We start from the raw sequence: 19,626 nt of genomic DNA on the forward strand, positions 1-19,626 counted from the left end.
TAATACCTTCAGTGAGAATCTACAATGTAAAGACTCACACATTTACTATTATGTCTATGTTATAGCACATAGAGTGAAGCGTCTGTCTCAAAATATTAACTAAACGTTTCTAACTTTTGTTGAAAATGTGATTTATGTAATGCTGACCAGGTTATTTCAAGTATGCGGCTTGTTTTGTGACACTGTTGACCTAATGTGATTAAATTATAAATATGTCGGGTTAAACAGCTGAGAGCACCTTGAGCACAGCATAGAAAAAGTTGTGCATTGAAGATGATTCTGAACCATGAAGTGTTCATCAGAACAAGCACTTCTAATTGTACTTTGGTCCTCATTGTCTTTGAAAAGCTAGAGCTGACAAAACAAACCCAGTAAACACATTTTTATCTGTAGGTTTGGTATAGTAATCTGTCTTAATTACATTTTTATTTTTATGTTTTATTTATTCATTATATGGGGGGAAGTCCTGTCAGCCTTGTGCTCAGAGGACTGCAGTCACCCATCTGTCCTGTTCTAATAAACACCTTCTTTAGATCTGTTCAGTTTTATTCACATGGCACTACTTAACAGTCAACAAATCTTGTCTTAAGTCACTTTATACTGTAAAGTGTTCATTTAGGACAAAGTATACTGCAAATCTACACAATTGTCCGTTTTGCCATTTAGTGAACTTCCGTAAAAAAACAAAACAAAAAAACCCAGAAAATGTTCAGGCATGAATTTACCAGGACATTTGAAGAGCAAATGAAGAGCAAAGCAGAAAGTTACAGAAAGTTCATGCCTGGTGTCCTGACGCAACCCCGAAGGGCTGGAGTAATCAGCAGGGGGCAGCATGACGCCAGTGTTGGATCCTCAAGACACGAAAAAGAAAACCGGAAACTACGCATTTTTCGCGCGAAATCTCGTTGCTGTCCTGTATTGTATTTTCAGTAGATTAAATCAGAGAATCGGGCAGATCGGCTTCGCGGTGGGGAGAAGGTTACTTTGTTTTTTGTTGTTGTGATTTTGTCCTCTGTGTGAGCTGAAAGAGACGAAACAGGATGAAATATTTCACTCGAATGAAAATCAGACGAGTATATGAGTGGAGTGGAAGGGCACGAAGCTTCAACAGGAGGCTAAAAACCCACGACTATGAGTGAGTAATTATTTTTCCACCTTAAAAAATGGCTTTTTATGCTCCGTCTTTTCAGTGTGATGGTTAAAAATGTTTCTGTTGGAATAATTAAGGGAGATAAGAGTCCTGCGGATGAATTAAGTAGAATGACAAACTATCAAGCAACAACTATGTGATAATCATTTAAGGCAGTGGTGGGCCGCGTGATTGTGCTCTTTTGTTGTCCCTAGCCCTCGATCCCTGGGGCTGGGGGCAACAATTGTCTGTTTATTTTAAAGAAGGGAAAGTCTAGCGCTCCTTGATCTTATTCTTCACTTTATGTTGTCGGCCTTTGCCTTTGATGTGGTTACAAAAATGTCAAAGTTACCAAAGTCGACACTCATACAAAGTTAACATATAATTTACTGCCATAGTTTGTTTTATTGACTTGTTGCTAGCAGTTTGTCCACAGCATTGAACTCTCCCAGGTACAAAGATGGTAACTGTGTTGTGGACATCACAGCTCTAATCTGGGCTCATGGGTGGAGTCAGTTTTAATGCAGTCTACCATGTTACTGTTTGCCTGGAGGGGGGCACAGTTTTAGTGATGGGTTGATGACGCCTCGTGGAATGTGTGCCACATTGGCTTTACGGTACTGTGTGTTTTTTACTGTTTGTGGACTTTAAATCCACACCGGTGTTGTGACCAGATGGAAGTACTCTACCCTTCTTCCCATAGAAATCTAGAAGAACTGTTAAAGTGTATTTTCAGAAGTTTGTTAGTTATGTTTTGGTGCTTTGAAATGACCCTCCAAAAGTTGATTCTGTTCATCTGGACGTAGCGTTTTGTTGGAGAAACGTTTCGTCACTCATCCAAGTGACTTCTTCCGTCTCAGCTGACTGCAGGTTTCCCCAATCTTATAAACAGTACATTTGCATAATGACTGAAACCAGCCCATTGAAGGAACAATGGATTGGGAGGTCAGTTCCTTAATCATAATTATGCAAATTCTCATTACCATTGATCAACAACCACTGACCAAAACCCACTGGTCAAAGACCACTGATCAATGGCCATGAGTACCATTCACAGAGAGTTGGGGAATGGCTGCGATCACAGCATTGTAAGATGGTGAAAGATGTAACCTTAGGCCCCCTCCTCGATTCAGAGATGGTCTTTCCCTTTTCACGTAAATGGCCTCCTTGACTCCCTGCTCACACCAGTGTTCCTCCCTGTCCAGGATGTGTACATCCTCATCATTGAAAGAGTGTCCACTAGCCTGTAGGTGTAAATAGACCGCAGAGTCCTGGCCTGACGAGGTAGCTCTTCTGTGTTGTGCCATCCACTTCGCCAGAGGTTGTTTGGTTTCCCTGATGTATAAATCCTGGCAATCCTCCTGGCACTTAACAGCGTACACTATGTTACTCTGTTTGTGTCGGGGACCCGATCCTTGGGGTGGACCAATTTTTGGCGCAATCTTTATAAGATTGGGGAAACCTGCAGTCAGCTGAGACGGAAGAAGTCACTTGGATGAGTGACGAAACGTTTCTCCAACAAAACGCTACGTCCAGATGAACAGAATCAACTTTTGGAGATTTACTTTCCTGGATGACTGAGAATGCATCAAGACGTTTGAAATGACCCGTTTTGAAATTTTAACCCTAAACCAGAAATCAAATATCTGCTAGATGACAAAGGCGTTTTGACACCATTGATCAATCTGGCTGTATTTTGAGATTCCAGTTCTTGCTCCCATAATCGGTAGTTTTTGATTGTTTCTTTTCTCCCGTTTGTTTCAGCTCTTTTGCGATCAGTGTGGAGGGTCTCTCAAAAATCATCATCAACACAGGCCAACACATCCTCATAGAGGGGTATGATGAAGACAACCCATATGTGGCCAAAGTTACCAGGCTGTATGGTGATGGTGAGTCGTATTCACACAAGCTTGGAGCTGGCTCAGCTAACCAAGGACCTGACGTGTACTTTTCTCAACTGATGACAAATAACTTAGGCTCTGATTTGGGACTTAACTCAAGACAGATTTGGTTCTGACCCTCAAGCTGACATGGACGTGTCTCAAGTTTGACAAACAGCTTTTTAAAATTAATTAATTGTTTTTATGAATTGACATCGACTTTGGCAACTTGAGTCCTGAGCTGGACTTGCCTTAAACGATGATACATTATTTTAGACTTGAATAACCCAAGGAGCAATCAGGGCTCGCAAAATCACTAGCCCGACGTCCCGGAGCTAGCGATATCTCCGGTCGGACGACCAAAATCTATCTCAGCCCCGCCCGTCGGGCTATATGATAGCGGGGCTGAGATATTTGTACATTTCTTCAGTGTATGAGTGAAACCTATTTTCCTCGGTTTACTTTGCTGCTGTCACATGGCTGTGTATTTGTTGAATACTTTATTGATAATGATTAGGTAAGGAAAATATGTTTCTGCTATTTTGTAAAATTGTTATTAATAAAAAGCTCTGTAAATTGTTTAAGTACTGTTTTATAGTTTTATGTGTTTTTAAATGTCTTTGTGCCTGAATGTGATCTTGCTGATTATGTAGCCCGCCCGTTGGGTTATCATGTAGCATGTAGCCCGCCCGTCGGGCTACATGCTACATGATAACCCGACGGGCGGGGCTGAGATAGATTTTGGTCGTCCGACCGGAGATATCGCTAGCTCCGGGACGTCGGGCTAGCAATTTTGCGAGCCCTGAGCAATCAAGTCCAACACTATCAATCATTGAATGTCTCTTGGCTATCTTAAGTCTGAGATCATATTAGTGGACACTTGAAATGGTCTTGTTTCAAATAGTAATGGATTTAGAATAATTTAGAACGCGACTTGACTTTCTTGGACTTCAGTTGGACTAAAACAACTCGAGACTAATCTCAAATGGCCTAACTTGATATTTACTCTGTTCCACTTTGAGACACTGACTTTCTTTGTCTTGTGCCTGTCTCTTCCAGAGAATGGGCAACAGATGAAGGCAGTAGTTCAGTGGTTCATGCGTGTGTCTGAATTGCCTGTCAACAAACTGAAATTGCTTGGCAGAGAGCCTCATCCGCAGGAGATCTTCTACTATGAATGTCGTAATTGTGATAATGAGGTCAACGTCGAGTCCATCCTCAGGCCTGTGAAGGTGAGCTTCATTTAAATCACAAATGCTTTAAAGTCAAATGCGAAAATGTTTAATTTCCTTCCTTTATCTCCAAGGTGAAGCACCTCGACAGCAATGACCCGTTCCCTGACTCCTCTGACAAAGATACCCTGTACGTGAAGTTGTCCTGGGACTCCAAGGTCTTCGGGGTGGTGAACTCGACCGTGATGGAGTCTCCCGCTGAGCCAGCACCTGCTTCTTCACCTCCTTCCTGTCTTAAACCCTCCCTCCCGATATCACCTTCTTGCTCCCAGTCTGCAGCCACCCCCAGAGGACCCTCTCGGCGTGTCCTACCCACACCGGACCACGCCATAATGCAGAAGGCGTCATTAGGGGAAGTTGGCTGCAGCAGTGTAGGTACACCTGCCAATGTCGAGGCTGAGTCACTTCACTCGGCCACTAAACTGTCAGCGTCAAAATGCCTCAGTGCCAAGAGGAGGAATGCCACGGCCAGGACGCCTGGTGTCCGAAAGAGACTGGAGCTTAGCAGTGAGTGTTCGCACAAGGATTTTAAAATGCAACCACTTTGTCGTACCAGAGAACAACAGGGCTTTTTATATATCTCTAATACCAAAAGTCGTGAAGTTTGATTAAAACCAGAATGCAAGAATTTGCAAGTCTGCATAAATCCATTTGTTATTCACAATCGAGCATAGAATACCTGAGAAAATGTACGATTTTAAGAACAAAAAAAGTCAAATTAAGAAGAAAGGTTATTTCTGGATGGCACCAGCACCTGGACCATATTTGTCACTGTGTAGCATACCACCTTCTTCTTCTTTTCTTTTTCCAGAAAGGAATTTTCTCGCTTCTTATCTTATATAGGATTCTAGCTCCTCAGCAGAACTGGATCATTGTCATATTTATAGTTTCATGATCCAGTAAATGTTTTCAATTGGCCAATGGCCTGGACCAGGCCAGTTCAGCCCCTGGACCCTTCTACAAAACCAATATGTGTTTGACAGGAGCAAATTTCTCTAAACCCCGTAGATGCCTTTCAGCATTTTCGGTGCCTTTCCAGGTGTGCAAGTCAGTTCCATAAATACTAATGTACCTCCATATTATCAGAGATTTAGACTCACTGATGGCCCCTCTTCCTTTTTGTCCCGACGATGCAGCATTCTTGTCTCCCAAATTTCTAGTTTCAATTTATTTGACCAAGCAACAGTTTTCAACTTTGTCTCAGTCCATTTTAAATCACCTACGACCCAAAGAAGACGAAGTGTTTCTGGATCATGTTCACGAAGAAGCTTTCTAGAAGCTTCCTAGCCCACGCAATGATTTCCATGACAGATCTGAGTCCTGTGAAGTTTGAAAGCCCACAGATTACAGGAATCCAAGACTGATTTTCGGCCGTGTCCTTGATGATAAGATATTCAAAGTCTTGGCTTTTATGTTGAGAAACGTTTTTCTGAATTTCTTCCACAATTTGTAGACGTATTTGCAGATTTAGTGACAATGCCCATCTTTACGTCTCTGAGCTTTTTAATCCAATCCTGCTGCAGTCGATGTTCATTTTAGATGTATTTAAAAGCACTTTTTTAGCCCTTTGATTTGTTCAATTGTGAATAAAATATGGGTTAGAGATTTGCAATTCATTGCATTTTCTTATTTATTGACATTGTAAACAGAATCCCAAGTTTTGGGGCCAATACCTTACAATATGAAGCGCCTTGAAGCGGCTGTTGTGATTTGGCACTATATAAATAAAACTGCATTAAGTGAATAAAACTCTGTTGTCCATCTTTGTCCTGTCAGGTCCAGACAAGTCAGTGACAGGTGAAGAAGTCCTGAGTCAGCTGCTAAATGAAGAGTTGGAATCAAAGGTGACACTGACTCGCAGGCTTCCTCCCTCTGCCGCTCATCCTCTGCCCGTCACCCACAGCCTCACACCCCTGATGAAGGCCCACAGACCCACCGGTGCTCGGTGTGGTGTCCCCTCATCTGTCTTCCTCAACAAACTCTCTGATTCGGATAGCCCTCTGTCACCAGCCAAGGATGACTCCACAAGGTCAGCGCCGTCTCGCACACAACACACTGAAAGCCAGTCATTTAATTATGTAAATTCAACCGTCACACAGTTTACAATATGCAGTAGAAACTCTAAGTTAGGTTTAGGGATTTTCAAGTTAAGATTGAAAAATTAAGAGATTTTCATTGACACTCACAGCTTCCTACTTTCAGCTTAAGGTCCGTTTAGATTTTGCTTGTTTTAAACTTTTCAAACGCAAAGATAAACCGGCTGAAACAAGAAAGCTTCTATATTTAGTTTTTTTAAATGACTTAAACTCGATGTAAACATACACACTTGTAGTGGAAGGGGTTGTTGTAGCTCAGGAGGTGGAGCCTGATTTTTATACAGGTCAAAACAGGTACAACAGTTCAAAGGAATGTGAGCATAATTAGGTTATTGGTTTAAAACCTGAGATAACTGGTATAAAACCAAGCACACTGGTGCCACTTTCAGTCCTTGGGAGGTGATGAAATGGTGACTGGTTCAACAAAGATCTTGGTTAGGACACAGAGGATAAGCGATGCCACTCCAAGGAGAGTATACAGTGGTGTGAAAAAGCGTTTGCCCCCTTACTGATAGGGATGGGTACCGGTGTCCAGTGCCATGATGGCACCGGTTCTGACATAAACGGTAGTAACCAGACCGAAAAGCAGCGCACATTTCGGTGCTTTATTTCGGTGCTTTTTTTTCCTGAGCTGTGATACACTTCTAGCCAATCATTTTATGTTTCCGAGGATAGTAGGCGGGGCCAGGTACGTCCGTTCTGTTAGAGCAGAGCTACAGATTAAAAATGTCCAAGGCGAAGCGGTCAAAAGTCTGGCTGTACTTCACAGCAAAATATGCAAACTCAGCAGCCTGCAACAAGTGCTTTAAGCTGATACTGTGATACTGTCAAAGGAGGTAACACCTCAAATCCGATGAAACACCTGGCGACGCATAGCGTTTTTTTTAAAAGCCGAGAAATGCGCCGTATTTGACGGCAGCAGCAGCCGTTCTTCTCTGCGTGAGTAGCTTAATGTTGTTCGTGTGTAATTTACGTTGAGTAGGCTAACCACGTTATTACATTAATGCATGTAAGGTGAACTAGCAAACATCATCATAGCTACATGCGGCTGTCTTCTTGTTTGATGGCAGATACTCCCTTCACCCTGGCCAAAAAGGCTAAAATGACCAAAGAAAAAGTGGAAAACAGTTAAACATGAGAGGTTTAGGACAAAGTTTGTGTTTTTTCCATTGTTTAAGCACTGCTTCCAGCTAAGAGTGATACCATATATGCCCCATAGCTGCAGAAAAGGCTAACATTGTTATCTTTTTACAAAAAACCAGCTGAATATGAGAGGTTTTTGGACCAATTTTGTGTTCTCCATTCTTTAAGCACCGGTTCGAGCACCGTTTGAGCACCGGCACCGTTTCAAAAGTACCAATTTGGCACCGGTATCAGATAAAACCTAAACGATACCCATCCCTACTTACTGATATCCTCTTTTTTATGTTTGTCACACTTTAGTATTTGTTGTTGTTTGATGCTCTGAAACATTTGACAAAGACAACAAACATGCACTTACTAAATAAAGGTGTTTATTATTAAAAGGGGGGGATCCAAACCTACATAGCCCTGTGTGGGGAAAAGTGACCCCCTCCCCTTCTTATGGTGACTCTACCATAAGAAAGAGACTAGGCAAGAAATGGCCGGCATGGCAAGAATATCCTAAAAGTTGGTGCGAAATATTGTGTGGATGAAGAGACAAAAGTTGAACTTTTTGGAAGGTGTGTTTCACATTACATCTCATGATAGTAACAGCATTTCAGAAAAGGAAGATCATACTAACAGCTGGATGTGATGGTGGTAGTGTGATGGTCTGGGGCAGGTCAGGACCTGGAAGACTTGCTGTGGTAAATGAACCATGAATGCTGCTGTCTGCCAAAACACCCTGAAGGACAAAGTCCAGCCATCTGTTTGTGACCTCAAGCTGAAGCACACCTCAGGTCTGCAGCAGGACAATGATCCAAAGTCCACCTTTGAATGGCATGACCTTAAAAGGGTGTTTCATGCTGGAAAACCCTCCAATGTGGCTGAATTATAACAATTTTGCAAAGATGAGTGGGTCAGAATCCTCCACAGTGCTTCACTACCAGTTATCACAAATGCTTAATTGCAGTTGTTGCTGCTAAGGGGGGCCCAACCAGTTATTAGCCATGTAGGTTTGGATAGCTATATTAAAGTGATTAGCCTTTCAGTGTCTAGAGAGATTTTCAAATGTTGTAACAAGTCCTGTGTGTTTTCAAACAGAGCTACAACTGTGTCACAAAAGAAAGAGCTGAAAACCATTAAAGAGCCAGTCCTCAGTGTTCTGTGAGTACACTCATCCATACATTTACCCTTCATAATCTTTCACTCTGCACACAGACAGCACCGCGTGATGCTAACGTGACCTTTTTATCCTTGTTGTTTCAACATGTTTGGTTTGCTACAGTTTGTATCCAGTTCTACTTTCCTCTGAGAAGTATCAACCAGGTTCACCTGACTAACATTCATATTCACATACAAGTCACACACACTGTGCATTTGATATATGCTTTGAATTTAAGATGTGGTTTTCCTTATGTAGACTAAACCAAAAACTACAGGCTGTTCCTCTTATACCCGTCCATGTGTTGTGTGTGTAGAGCGGAGGTGGAGAATGAAAAGTCTCCAATGGTCACTGAAACACCGAGGAGCTCTAAGAGGAAGTCGGCCATGGTGGTGTCATCACGCATCAAGAAACAGCTGTGAGTGCAAAAGTGGATCCATGGGATCTCTCTTATTTTTACATAGTGGTGTGAAAGAGTGCATGCATGTGCCTGTTTGTATGTGCAGTTATGCAAAACGACCCTGCAGGCAGTCTTGAAACTTGGATCGTGGCTCAAGAGTTGGCAGTTCGTCTTGTAATCGGAAGGTTGCCGGTTCGAGCCCCGGCTCGGACAGTCTCGGTCGTTGTGTCCTTGGGCAAGACACTTCACCTACCGCCTACTGGTGGTGGCCAGAGGGGCCGATGGCGCGATATGGCAGCCTCGCTTCTGTCAGTCTGCCCCGGGGCAGCTGTGGCTACAACTGTAGCTGCCTCCACCAGTGTATGAATGTGAGAGTGAATGAATAGTGGCATTGTAAAGTGCTTTGAGGGTCTCGAAAAGCGCTATATAAATGCAATCCATTATTATTATTATTATTATTATTATTATTATTATTATTATTATTGTCCTCTGCCAGAGGCCTAAGAGCTTGAGATCCTGTGCAGTACCTTTGCTATTCCTAGGATCACGCTCTTCTGGACAAAGATCTTGGATGTCATTCCTGGAATCTGCTGGAGCCACTTGGCTGGTTTGGGGGAAGCTTCACTGTCCCAAGTGCACCACTTACCACGGGGACCATAGTTGCTTTCTTCCATATCTTCTTTAGCTCCCCTGTTAGCTCTAGGTATTTCTCCAGCTTCTCCTGTTCCTTCTTTCTGATGTTGCTTGGCACAGTTGGATCTATCACCACAGCCTTCTTCCTCTACTTATTCAGCACTAGTATGATCGGTTGGTTAGCCATCACCAGTTTGTCCATCTGTGTCTACAAGACCCACAGGATCTTAGCTCGGTCATTCTCAGCCACCCTAGGGGCATATATTCCAGGCCACACTCGGCACGGCACAGATGTTCCTGTACGCTATGCCGGCGACTTGTTATGGCGTTCCATGTATGCCTTGCCTGCTAGCATCTTGCACCCTGCTGTTATGTGCTGGATTGTCTCTGGGGCATCTTTACACAGCCTGCACCTGGGGTCTTGCCTGGTGTGATAGACCCCAGCCTCTATGGATCTTGTGCTCAGAGCTTGTTCTTGTGCTGCCATGATTAGTGCCTCTGTGCTGTCTTTCAGTCCAGCTTTGTCCAGCCACTGGTAGGATTTCTGGATGTCAGCCACCTCCTCTATTTGCCAGTGGTACATACCGTGCAGGGTCCTGTTCTTTCTCAAGTTTCTGCTGCCTGAGGTATTCATAATGCACACATCATCTTCTTGATGATCACGGATGTTTGTTTCATCCTGGTTGTTGGTTCTGACACCCACTAGTACTCACCCTCGTTCCTTTCACTTAGCACACATTCTCAGGATGCTGGAGTTTGGGTGAAACCCTCCATGGATGACAAGGAGCTTTCTTGTCTTGTTGTCAGTGGCTTCTGTCTCCTTCTTTTGCCAGCTTATTATCTCAGCAGGATATCTTGTGACTGGCAGGGCATAGATGTTAATTGCCCGGATCTTGTTCTTGGTTGCAGCTTTCCTAGCGGCCCTTTCGTGCTTCCCATTTGCCTGTGGTATTCCAAGGTACTTTTAGCTGTCTGCAATGTTGCCTTCTGGTAGTTCTGACTGCCTTCCCTATCCTTGTTACCATGTGACTACACTCCAGTGTTGTTGGTGTAGTATCCACTGGTGTGGATCGGTTAACTGATGTGTCATTCACTCTTGGCATACAGCTCGGTGTCATCCATGTGGCGGAGGTGCTGACGATTGCTCCATTTCGTAGTCGGTATCCTTAGCTAGTCTTGATTCGGCTGAGGCGGTTCAGGTCTTTGCGAAACGGCAGCAATGACAGAGCATCTCACTGGTAAATCCCACACTTAATGGCAACTTGTGCAACTGGCTTATAGTTTGCCATTGACTTTCTGATGGCGAATTTGTTTGTGTCCGTGTGTGTGCAGCGTGATGGTTAGCACTGTTTCTCCTCACATGCAAGGCCTTGAATAGTCAGGCCCCATCTTATCTTAATGACCTTAAAGTACCATATCAGCCCATTAGAGCACTTCTCTCTTGGACTTCAGGCTTACTTGGGGTTCCTAGGATATTTAAAGGTAGAAGAGCATTAGGCTGTATAAATAAGGATGATCTGATATCGTCGTGTGGGTGTTGTTCCTGGAACAACATTGCAAGTGACCAATCACATTGTTGTGGCGTTATTCTTCGGCGCGCCAAGCCATTCGTGCATTTATGAAATTCCAATGTTCCAAGGACAATATCAATTCTGCTTAGCGTTTATTAAAGGGTCAGGGTCAGGATCCGTTGATCGGCGGACAGAGGCGGTTTCTCGCAGTACAGTTTTTTGTTTTACGGCGGTTTTTCCCGAAGTCGCAAAAGTATGACGTCACAACGTTCTGATTGGTCACTTGCTATGTTGATCTGGGAACAACACCAACACGACGATATCAGATCATGCGTATAAATAAACCTGAATTGAATGGAAAGTTGAACGTTCTGAGTTTGACTCAACCAACTAGTCGAGGCCTTTCTGTGTGGAGTTTGCATGTTCTCTCCAGGTACACCGGCTTCCTCTGAAGTTAATTACATCTAAATTATGCATAAGTGTGAATGTGAAAGTGAAGGATTGTCTTTGTGCATCAGGCTGCCGACCTGTGCAGGGTGTACCCCACCTCTTGTCCAGTGATTGCTACATCATAAAGTCACGCATGAATATGTGGAGCAAAATTAAGTATAATTAGTGAGCGTTGTTTGAAACCACACAGTGTGCATAATTTATTTATAAGGGCCAGTAAGCTTCCAGGCCTTAAAACATTTCAAGCAATAAGAAATACCTGGATTAAAGGTGTGAGGGCACCATTACTGCTGCTTGAAGCTTGAATTAACACGATTTGTTTCAAATGATCATTTTATCGTTCACACCCTTTCTGTTGTTTTATTTTTTTAACTTGTGTCAGTCTTATGTAGTCTGTGTTTTGGCTTCGTAGCACCACCAGAATCAAACATTAACAAAGTGAAAAAGGACTCGTAAATCTTAAGGGTGTCTGTTATGTGTTCCATCAGGAATCTTCTGGAAAACGATCAGGACCTAAACTCATCCGGAGAGGAAGAGGATGAGTTTGTTCCATCTAAGAATGACTTGCTGAGCAGCAGCGAAGAGGAGGGTCAAGATGAGGATGGGCCGAATATTGATGATCAAGTGTCAGCGAAGAAGTTCCGATATGTTGCAACGGGTTCTGGCAATTCTCGTTCAAAAAGGAAATCTTACTCCTCAGCGAGAACACAACGAAGAACTCCTGCAAAGAAGGTGATGAAGACCAGACGCACACTGATATTCAGACATGAGATCACCACTTTCTCACCGTCTCTCTCCTATTTCTACAGATCTCGCCGGGAACGCCCAAAACCCCCCGTCACGCCACGCCCAGCATCCCCATCAGGTCCCTGCAGACCCAACAGCCGGCTAACATCCTGGAGGAAGCCAGAGCCAGGTGAGCTCACGGTAGACACAAGTGAAAGGACTCAGAAAACTAAACTTTCTTTGTTGCGGTGCAGACACATCGGATGGTGAGCATGACGCTTCATGCGTATCCATGTTGTATGATAAAGATACAGCCGTGGACCTTTTTTCTTTTCTTCTTTTCTTTGAACCGCAACCACAGTGCAGCAACAATGCATGCACCCGTCAGGTGGACTTTGAGTGTCCTTGAAAGTCAAACAGGAACAACTGTGTTATTGTGTCTGCAGCTGACCTTTTAGTCGCATATGTGTGAAAGAGGGCTGTAGTAAAGCACGTTGCAGTCACGAAGTAGAAGATGGAGAGTTGGTGCAGTAAACGTTTCCTTGCGGATCGACTGAAATTGAAACTGTTGTATTATAATGAGTTCTTCCTCTTTTATCAGGCTGCATGTGTCATCGGTGCCAGAGTCTCTGCCCTGCAGGGAGCAGGAGTTTCAGGACATCTACAGCTTTGTGGAAAGCAAGATCATTGACAACACAGGAGGGTGAGAGAAAGCTTTTAGCAGTCTTACTGGAGTCGCATCTGCACACTTCAGGGTCTACGTGTCTCGAGGCTGTTGTTTTTTTTTTTTGTTTGTTTGTTTTGTCTTTTTTTGAAAAACTGTGGGATTTTGTTTTATTACAGGTGCATGTACATCTCTGGTGTGCCAGGAACTGGAAAGACAGCGACAGTTCATGAGGTGATTCGCTGTCTGCAGCACGCAGCTGACATGGACGAAATCCCTTCATTCCACTTCATCGAGATCAATGGGATGAAAATGACAGACCCACACCAGGCCTACGTCCAAATCCTACAGGTGGGAATGAAGCTTTTTCACAGCCGCTGCAGGCTTTAGTCAAGTAATAATCATTTTGCTTTATCACTTCACCAACTTACTCTTCAGAGTGTGTGTGTGTGTGTGTGTGTGTGTGTGTGTACAGTGCTATCTATCCCTATGTGCTTTTATCCAACATTCACAGACTTGTGATTAATGCATGGGGGCAGCTCGGGGTTCATTGTGCTGGCCAATGACACATGGGCTATCTGCTGACCTGCCGTAGTAACGTCTCATTTATTTATCTCATCCCTGCAGAAACTGACTGGTCAGAAAGCCACACCTGACCACGCAGCAGTTCTGCTGGAAAAGAGATTCAGCAACCTAGCGCCCAGGAAGGAGACTATTGTGATGCTCGTGGATGAAGTAAGAACAATTTTTTTTTTTTTTTTTTTTTTCTTTTAAAGAGGAAATTTTTTCCGCTTATCCTTATCATAGTCATGGGGGCCCGGAGCTTATCCCAGCTACAATAGAGCAAAAGGCAGGGGACACCCTCAGTATATCAACAGTGTGCCACAGTGCTAACACAGAGATAGATAACTATGTGCACGTACATTGACAAATATGGGCAATTTAGAGTCACCAATTAACCCAACCCTAGTAACCGCATGTCTGTGGACTGTGGAGGAAGCCGGAGTACCCGGAGAGAACCCACAGAGACACATGAGGAACATGCAAACTCCACACAGAAAGTCGACTCAGGACCTTCTCCCTGTGAGGTGCTAACAGTGCTAACCACCATGCCACCGTGCGGCGTGAGAACAAGTTCAGCATTCTTAAATTATATTCTGTGAGCAAAGCCCCTGACTTCACATTCCCTTGTTCACCATTTATCACAAGGTAACTGGTATTCTGCCTAATAGTCCAAGAAATGTAGGTTGCTCTCAGGAGCTATGAATTTCATACTGTGATACGATGCCATCTGCACATCAAGTACAGTCGTGAAGTTTCCTTGATATTAAATATTCCACAATCAGCTGTTTGTGGTGTTATGACAACTCAGGCACAAAGTGGAAAGCCACATAAAATCACTAAGTAGGGTCAGCGAAGGCTGAGTTGCGTGGTGTCCAGAGGTCAGCAACGCTCTGTAGAGTCAGTCGCTATAGACCTCTAAACTCAGATTAGCTCGAGAACTGTGTGTAGACAGCTTTCCATTGAAACCCATGCAGCTGCATACAATCGTTAAATCATGAAGCACACTGCAAAGCAATGAACGCAGAGGTGTAAAGCATGTCAGCACTGGACTGTAGAGCAGAGAAGACGTGTTTCCTGGAGGAACAAATCATGCATGTTTGTAGTTCCAGAGAAAGGAACTCTTAATGCTTCAGCAGAACGAGACATTTTGAACGATTTCATGCTCCCAACTACGTTGGAACAGTTTGGGGGTGGCTCCTTCCTGCACACCACTGCACAAAGCAAGATCTATAAAGACCTGCATGAGCAGGTTTGGTGCGGTAGAACTGGACTGGCCTACACAGAGTCTCCACTCAGCTATATAGAACATCTTTGGGATAAAACAGACCCGAGTCTATAAACCGGACTTTGTCGTCCAACCACAATGTCTGACCCATATTTGGAAATATAGTCTATTTAGTTTTAACAAGTTCATGTCTGGTTGGGATATGTTCATCACAGAGGCCGATATTACTCTAATTAGTAATATAAATCATACTGGATAACCGTTTGTTCTGTCTCTGTGTTAGCCCTGTGTTAGGTTGGTGACCTATCCAGGGTGTTCCCCGCCTCTCACCCTATGATAGCTGGGATAGGCTTCAGCCCCCTCCCACCCGTAACCCTTTCCCCTGTAAGGATGAGCGGGAAGAGGATGGATGGATAATTTTTGCTAAACATGTTGCAGAACCCCAGGTTTCTCAGGAAATGGTGCCTGCTCACACCATGTATAGAGCCTGTGTGCTTGTCTGTCACTTTTAACTAAGAATTGTGATAGCAGAATAACCATCCTGTACTATATTTTTTGTTTCGGCCCGCTTTAGTTAGACCTGCTGTGGACGAGGAAGCAGAACGTGATGTACAACCTGTTCGATTGGCCCACACGGCGTCATGCTCGCCTGGTGGTGCTGACCATCGCCAACACAATGGATCTGCCCGAGAGAATCATGATCAACAGAGTGGCCAGTAGACTGGTGAGACTGATTAAACACTGCTATTCTTTACATTCCCTGACAGCAATACTATGAATGATGGTTTAAAGGTCACTGCTGTGTGGTAAAAAGATTTGAGCATGAAGCCAAAGCCGCAATTTACCGGCTGATTTATGTTCCTGCCCTCACATGGACACAAGCTGAAGCTGTGACAAAGTAGTAGCAACAGAAATGCACTTGTGTAATTCTCATTCAAGACTGTGTTAAACAATTTGACATCACTTTACTTCCTGTCTTTTCGAGATCATTTCTTCTCCTACTTATTTTGCTTTTCAGCCCTTTGAATATCTGAATATTAATACAACAACTAAATATCTCATTCAGATGACTTGTAAGAAAAAAACATAAACTAAAAGCCACTGATCATTTGCATTGCTGCTTCCAGGGTTTGACCAGGATGTCATTCCAGCCGTACAGCTTCAAGCAGTTGCAGGAGATCATCATGTCCAGGCTGAACAAGTTGAAGGCCTTTGAGGAGGACGCTCTGCAGTTGGTGTCCAGGAAGGTTGGCCACCAGATTGTCTTTAATGCAGTCTCACCCGCTCTGTTGTGTACTCACCTGCCCACCGTCAAGTCACGTCCGTGTCCCTCATATCTGGCAGGTGGCCGCTCTGTCCGGTGATGCTCGCCGATGTTTGGACATCTGTCGGCGGGCAACGGAGATCTGTGAGCACTCAGCTGCTGACCCTTCCTCCACAGGATTGGTGGGAATGAGTCACGTGATGGAAGCACTGAATGAGATGTTTTCCTCTGCCTACATCACTGCCATCAGGTGAGACCAAACCTTTGGTCACTTTAGTAATGCACGCTGTAGAGATGTGCATTGGCAGCTGTGAGGAGAAGTGACTGATGTGGTTTGTTTTTTTTCAGGTGTGCGTCAACACAGGAGCAGCTCTTCCTCAGAGCTGCTATTGCAGAGTTTAGGCGGCTGGGATTGGAAGAGGCGACTTTCCAACAGGTGAGAAATATAAAACAACTAAAGTTACTAAAACAAAACCAACAAGCCTCTATAGACTGTATATGAAACGAATCCATAAGTTGATTTACTTTTTTAAAGGCTTCAATAAATACACATTTAAAGAATAAAACACAGACCTTAAATCTAACATGAATACAGATATTCATTCATAATCTAGAAATCATGTTTAGCTGGATGTTCTGTGAGGAATTAGATGAGCTCAGAAACACAGGCCTACATTTTTCTTTAGATTACAGTCTGTACTGTCTATCTCTGTGCAGTCTATCACAGTACATCACACATGTACAAAACTCATCTGTTATGATGATAAATCACTGGGCTTTCAGCTTACCCAGCTCCAGTCGTCGTTAACTGGAGGTGAATGAGAGAGATCTCTGCAGTGTCCTAAAGAATGAAATGCGTGTCGATTTCAGTGACAATGGCAGTGATGCTTGCATAATATCCAGAGGATGTTGCATTGGAATAACTTCCTTCATCATCCAGGAACTTCCTGAATATTCTCTCTAAATAAGCCTTGGTACTGCCTCATTTTAGAGTCTGACAATGGGTCCAATGATTTCATCCCAAATCCTAGTGGCCCTCAGGGCTGTTGCCTATCCTGTAGCGGTCTGTGCATCCCTTCATGCCTGTGTTTTACCAGACCATCACTGGTCCACCTCAGCATGACCCATCAGTCATGCTGAACGATGTAACAGGCAGCATAATTTTCTGTACAGATTCTCCAGTCTTTTTATGTTTGTCACATGTGTTTAGAATGAGCCTGCTGTATTCTGTAAAAAGCATCAATGTACCTGCCAGTTCTGGTTCTCTATGGCAAAGGCCAGTCTTGCTCCATGGCAGTGAGCATAGGGACCACTAGAGGGTGTCATGCAACCAGTAGTACGCTGGTCAGAAAAGATGAGGAGGGAAAAATTTCAGTTTCCGCTTCCTGCAAAACCATCCCTGTGTTGGGGTTTCTCATTGTTACCCTTCTAGTGCACTTGTTAATTTAATTTAAACCTGCTGAAATGAATTAATCCCCTCAGCTACTTAACTAACCTGATATCCTCTTAATTAGGGTTATATTAGCACAGAAATCGTTAAAAGTAGGACCTTTTTTAAAATGGGGATTTAAAACTTGTAATAGGCAGCTTTAGCTCTCTTTGCCTGTTTGCCAATTCCATGAATGTTTCAACTTATAAACCTTTTTTCCCTCAAACAAAATGTGTGATGATTGACAGATAACACAACAAACATCAATAGTTAACTCGGTTACTACAATAATTGCAGCCCAAATTTTCTACAGTTATAAGCTTAAAAGGCTACACATAAAGATAACAATTGTAGCTGATTGTGTCATTTTAACACAGTCCACTTTCACATTGCACTGTGGAATTGGAGTGCTGTGTCTCAACTTGAAATGCAACATCAGGCCCCCTTGTGTTTTGTATGCCAGGTGTTCGTGCAGCACCAAGCTCTCTGTCGGATTGAAGGTCTTCGGCCCATCGGTGTCTCGGAGGGTCTGGCTGTTTGTCAGCGTCTGGGAGCCTGCAGGCTGCTGCTGCTGGAACCGAGTCACCTGGGAGTCCTGCAGCACATCCGACTCAACGTCAGCCAGGATGACATCTTTTATGCCTTGAAAGCTGACTGAAGGGGGGAGTCTTTCACACAAACTGAACAATGACAGAAAAGTGAACCCTCGTCCACGGATTTTAGTTATGAGCTTAAATCTTTGTCCCCAATTTTACTGGAAGATTTTCTTCTGTCTCTGGATTTTATTTTTTATGTTTGTCTTAAATGTACAATAAAATTCTACTAATCCCTCAGTTGCTTTCTTGGAGTAATATTAAAACCTCTTTGATTATAGTTTCTTTAGAGTTTTAGCTGCACTTTAGGGATCAGGAACACTCAAGCTGTAAAGAAACTTAAAGACGCTTCTCTGCTAGCAGAGTTTGATGAGAGTTTAATATGGAAAACGCATCACCATCATGACTGTGGACCATGTTGCCGATTCACTGAAGCACAACTCTTTTCTCTATGAACCAAGGAATACTTTTTTTGGTAATCATTATGTAGCATATCCACATTTTGTACATTACACAAGTTGTTCATTAACACAAACCCATGTTTGTTTAATGGCAATAATCTGCAGCTACAAACAAATGAATTTAAGTGTTGTGCTTCTGCTGTAGGTTTTGTGACCTACATGTTTATTTTTTGTTTTTGACCTATGTGGTATATGTGATTTAAGATATTATGTGGTTTTCGAGAAGAAATAAATCTCATTTGACGAAGGATATTTGGCATGCAGACCGCAATAGTCAGGGATCAAGTCATCAACCTTCCAGTTAGTAGATGAACTGCTCTACCCTGAACCAGCAGTATGTACGGACACCATAAAGTGTTTGTACATACTGCCTGATTTCTTCCTGTTAAAGGGGACTTTTTCCTTCCCATTGCAGACAGGGGGTCATATGATTGTTGTTTTTTTCTGTTATTGTAGGGTCTTTACCTTACAAGATAAAGAGCTTTGAGGCAACTGTTGTTGTGATTTGATGTTATATTAATAAATTTTAATTTAATTAATGGTTGTTTGAGGAAGCTTATGAGCAGTTTGAGGAAAAAGTGGTACAGGAAGAGGCAGGAAACTAAAAATGTTTATTTATTTTTGTTCATTTAGGTATGGATAGTGTAAATTTGAAAAAAGACAAATGGTTTGCCCCCAAAAGTTTCTGTTCATCTGGACGAAACGCTTCATCACTCACCGAAGTGACGTCTTCAGTCTTAGCTTAATGCAGGTTTCCCCAACATAACAAATAGTACATTTGCATAATGACTGAAACTAGCACTGCTGGCCACTCGCAGTGTTTGTGCTCTTGGAATACAAGGGTCAGTAATACAGGCATAATCATAGGTGTACCGTGGCTTAAAAGTTCCTTTTTTCTAAATTAAAGAAATATTTTATGCACTTTCTTCTTAGATCTAACAAATGCACCTCTCGCTTTATTCTCATATTTTGTCCTGATCCAACTGTGAGTATTCCTCAGATTCTTGGTCTGCCAAATTACATTTTGGAGATCATCTCATTATTTTGGCTATTATTTTTGATTTCTCTTTAGAGCAACCCTT

At 43.1% G+C, this 19,626-nt stretch overlaps 1 protein-coding gene across 1 annotated transcript; it reads left to right on the top strand.

The window, feature by feature from the left end:
• Positions 1–875: 875 nt before the first annotated feature.
• On the top strand, positions 876–18,949 carry orc1 (origin recognition complex, subunit 1). Its single transcript, XM_086269765.1, has 17 exons — positions 876–1,135; positions 2,894–3,018; positions 4,069–4,241; positions 4,316–4,748; positions 6,018–6,270; positions 8,564–8,626; positions 8,941–9,042; positions 12,107–12,350; positions 12,428–12,534; positions 12,946–13,047; positions 13,188–13,359; positions 13,636–13,743; positions 15,372–15,521; positions 15,925–16,044; positions 16,142–16,311; positions 16,410–16,497; positions 17,954–18,949. The coding sequence occupies exons 1-17, from the start codon at positions 1,041–1,043 to the stop codon at positions 18,146–18,148; spliced, it is 2,700 nt and encodes an 899-aa protein (XP_086125891.1). The 5' UTR covers positions 876–1,040; the 3' UTR covers positions 18,149–18,949.
• Positions 18,950–19,626: the final 677 nt, after the last annotated feature.

This window comes from Aulonocara sp. 'chitande type north' Nkhata Bay, linkage group LG17, assembly GCF_057382095.1.
Source record: "Aulonocara sp. 'chitande type north' Nkhata Bay isolate Kocher_YH1m ecotype deep benthic linkage group LG17, A_spYH_male_GT1.1, whole genome shotgun sequence".
Taxonomy (NCBI): Eukaryota; Metazoa; Chordata; class Actinopteri; order Cichliformes; family Cichlidae; genus Aulonocara; species Aulonocara sp. 'chitande type north' Nkhata Bay.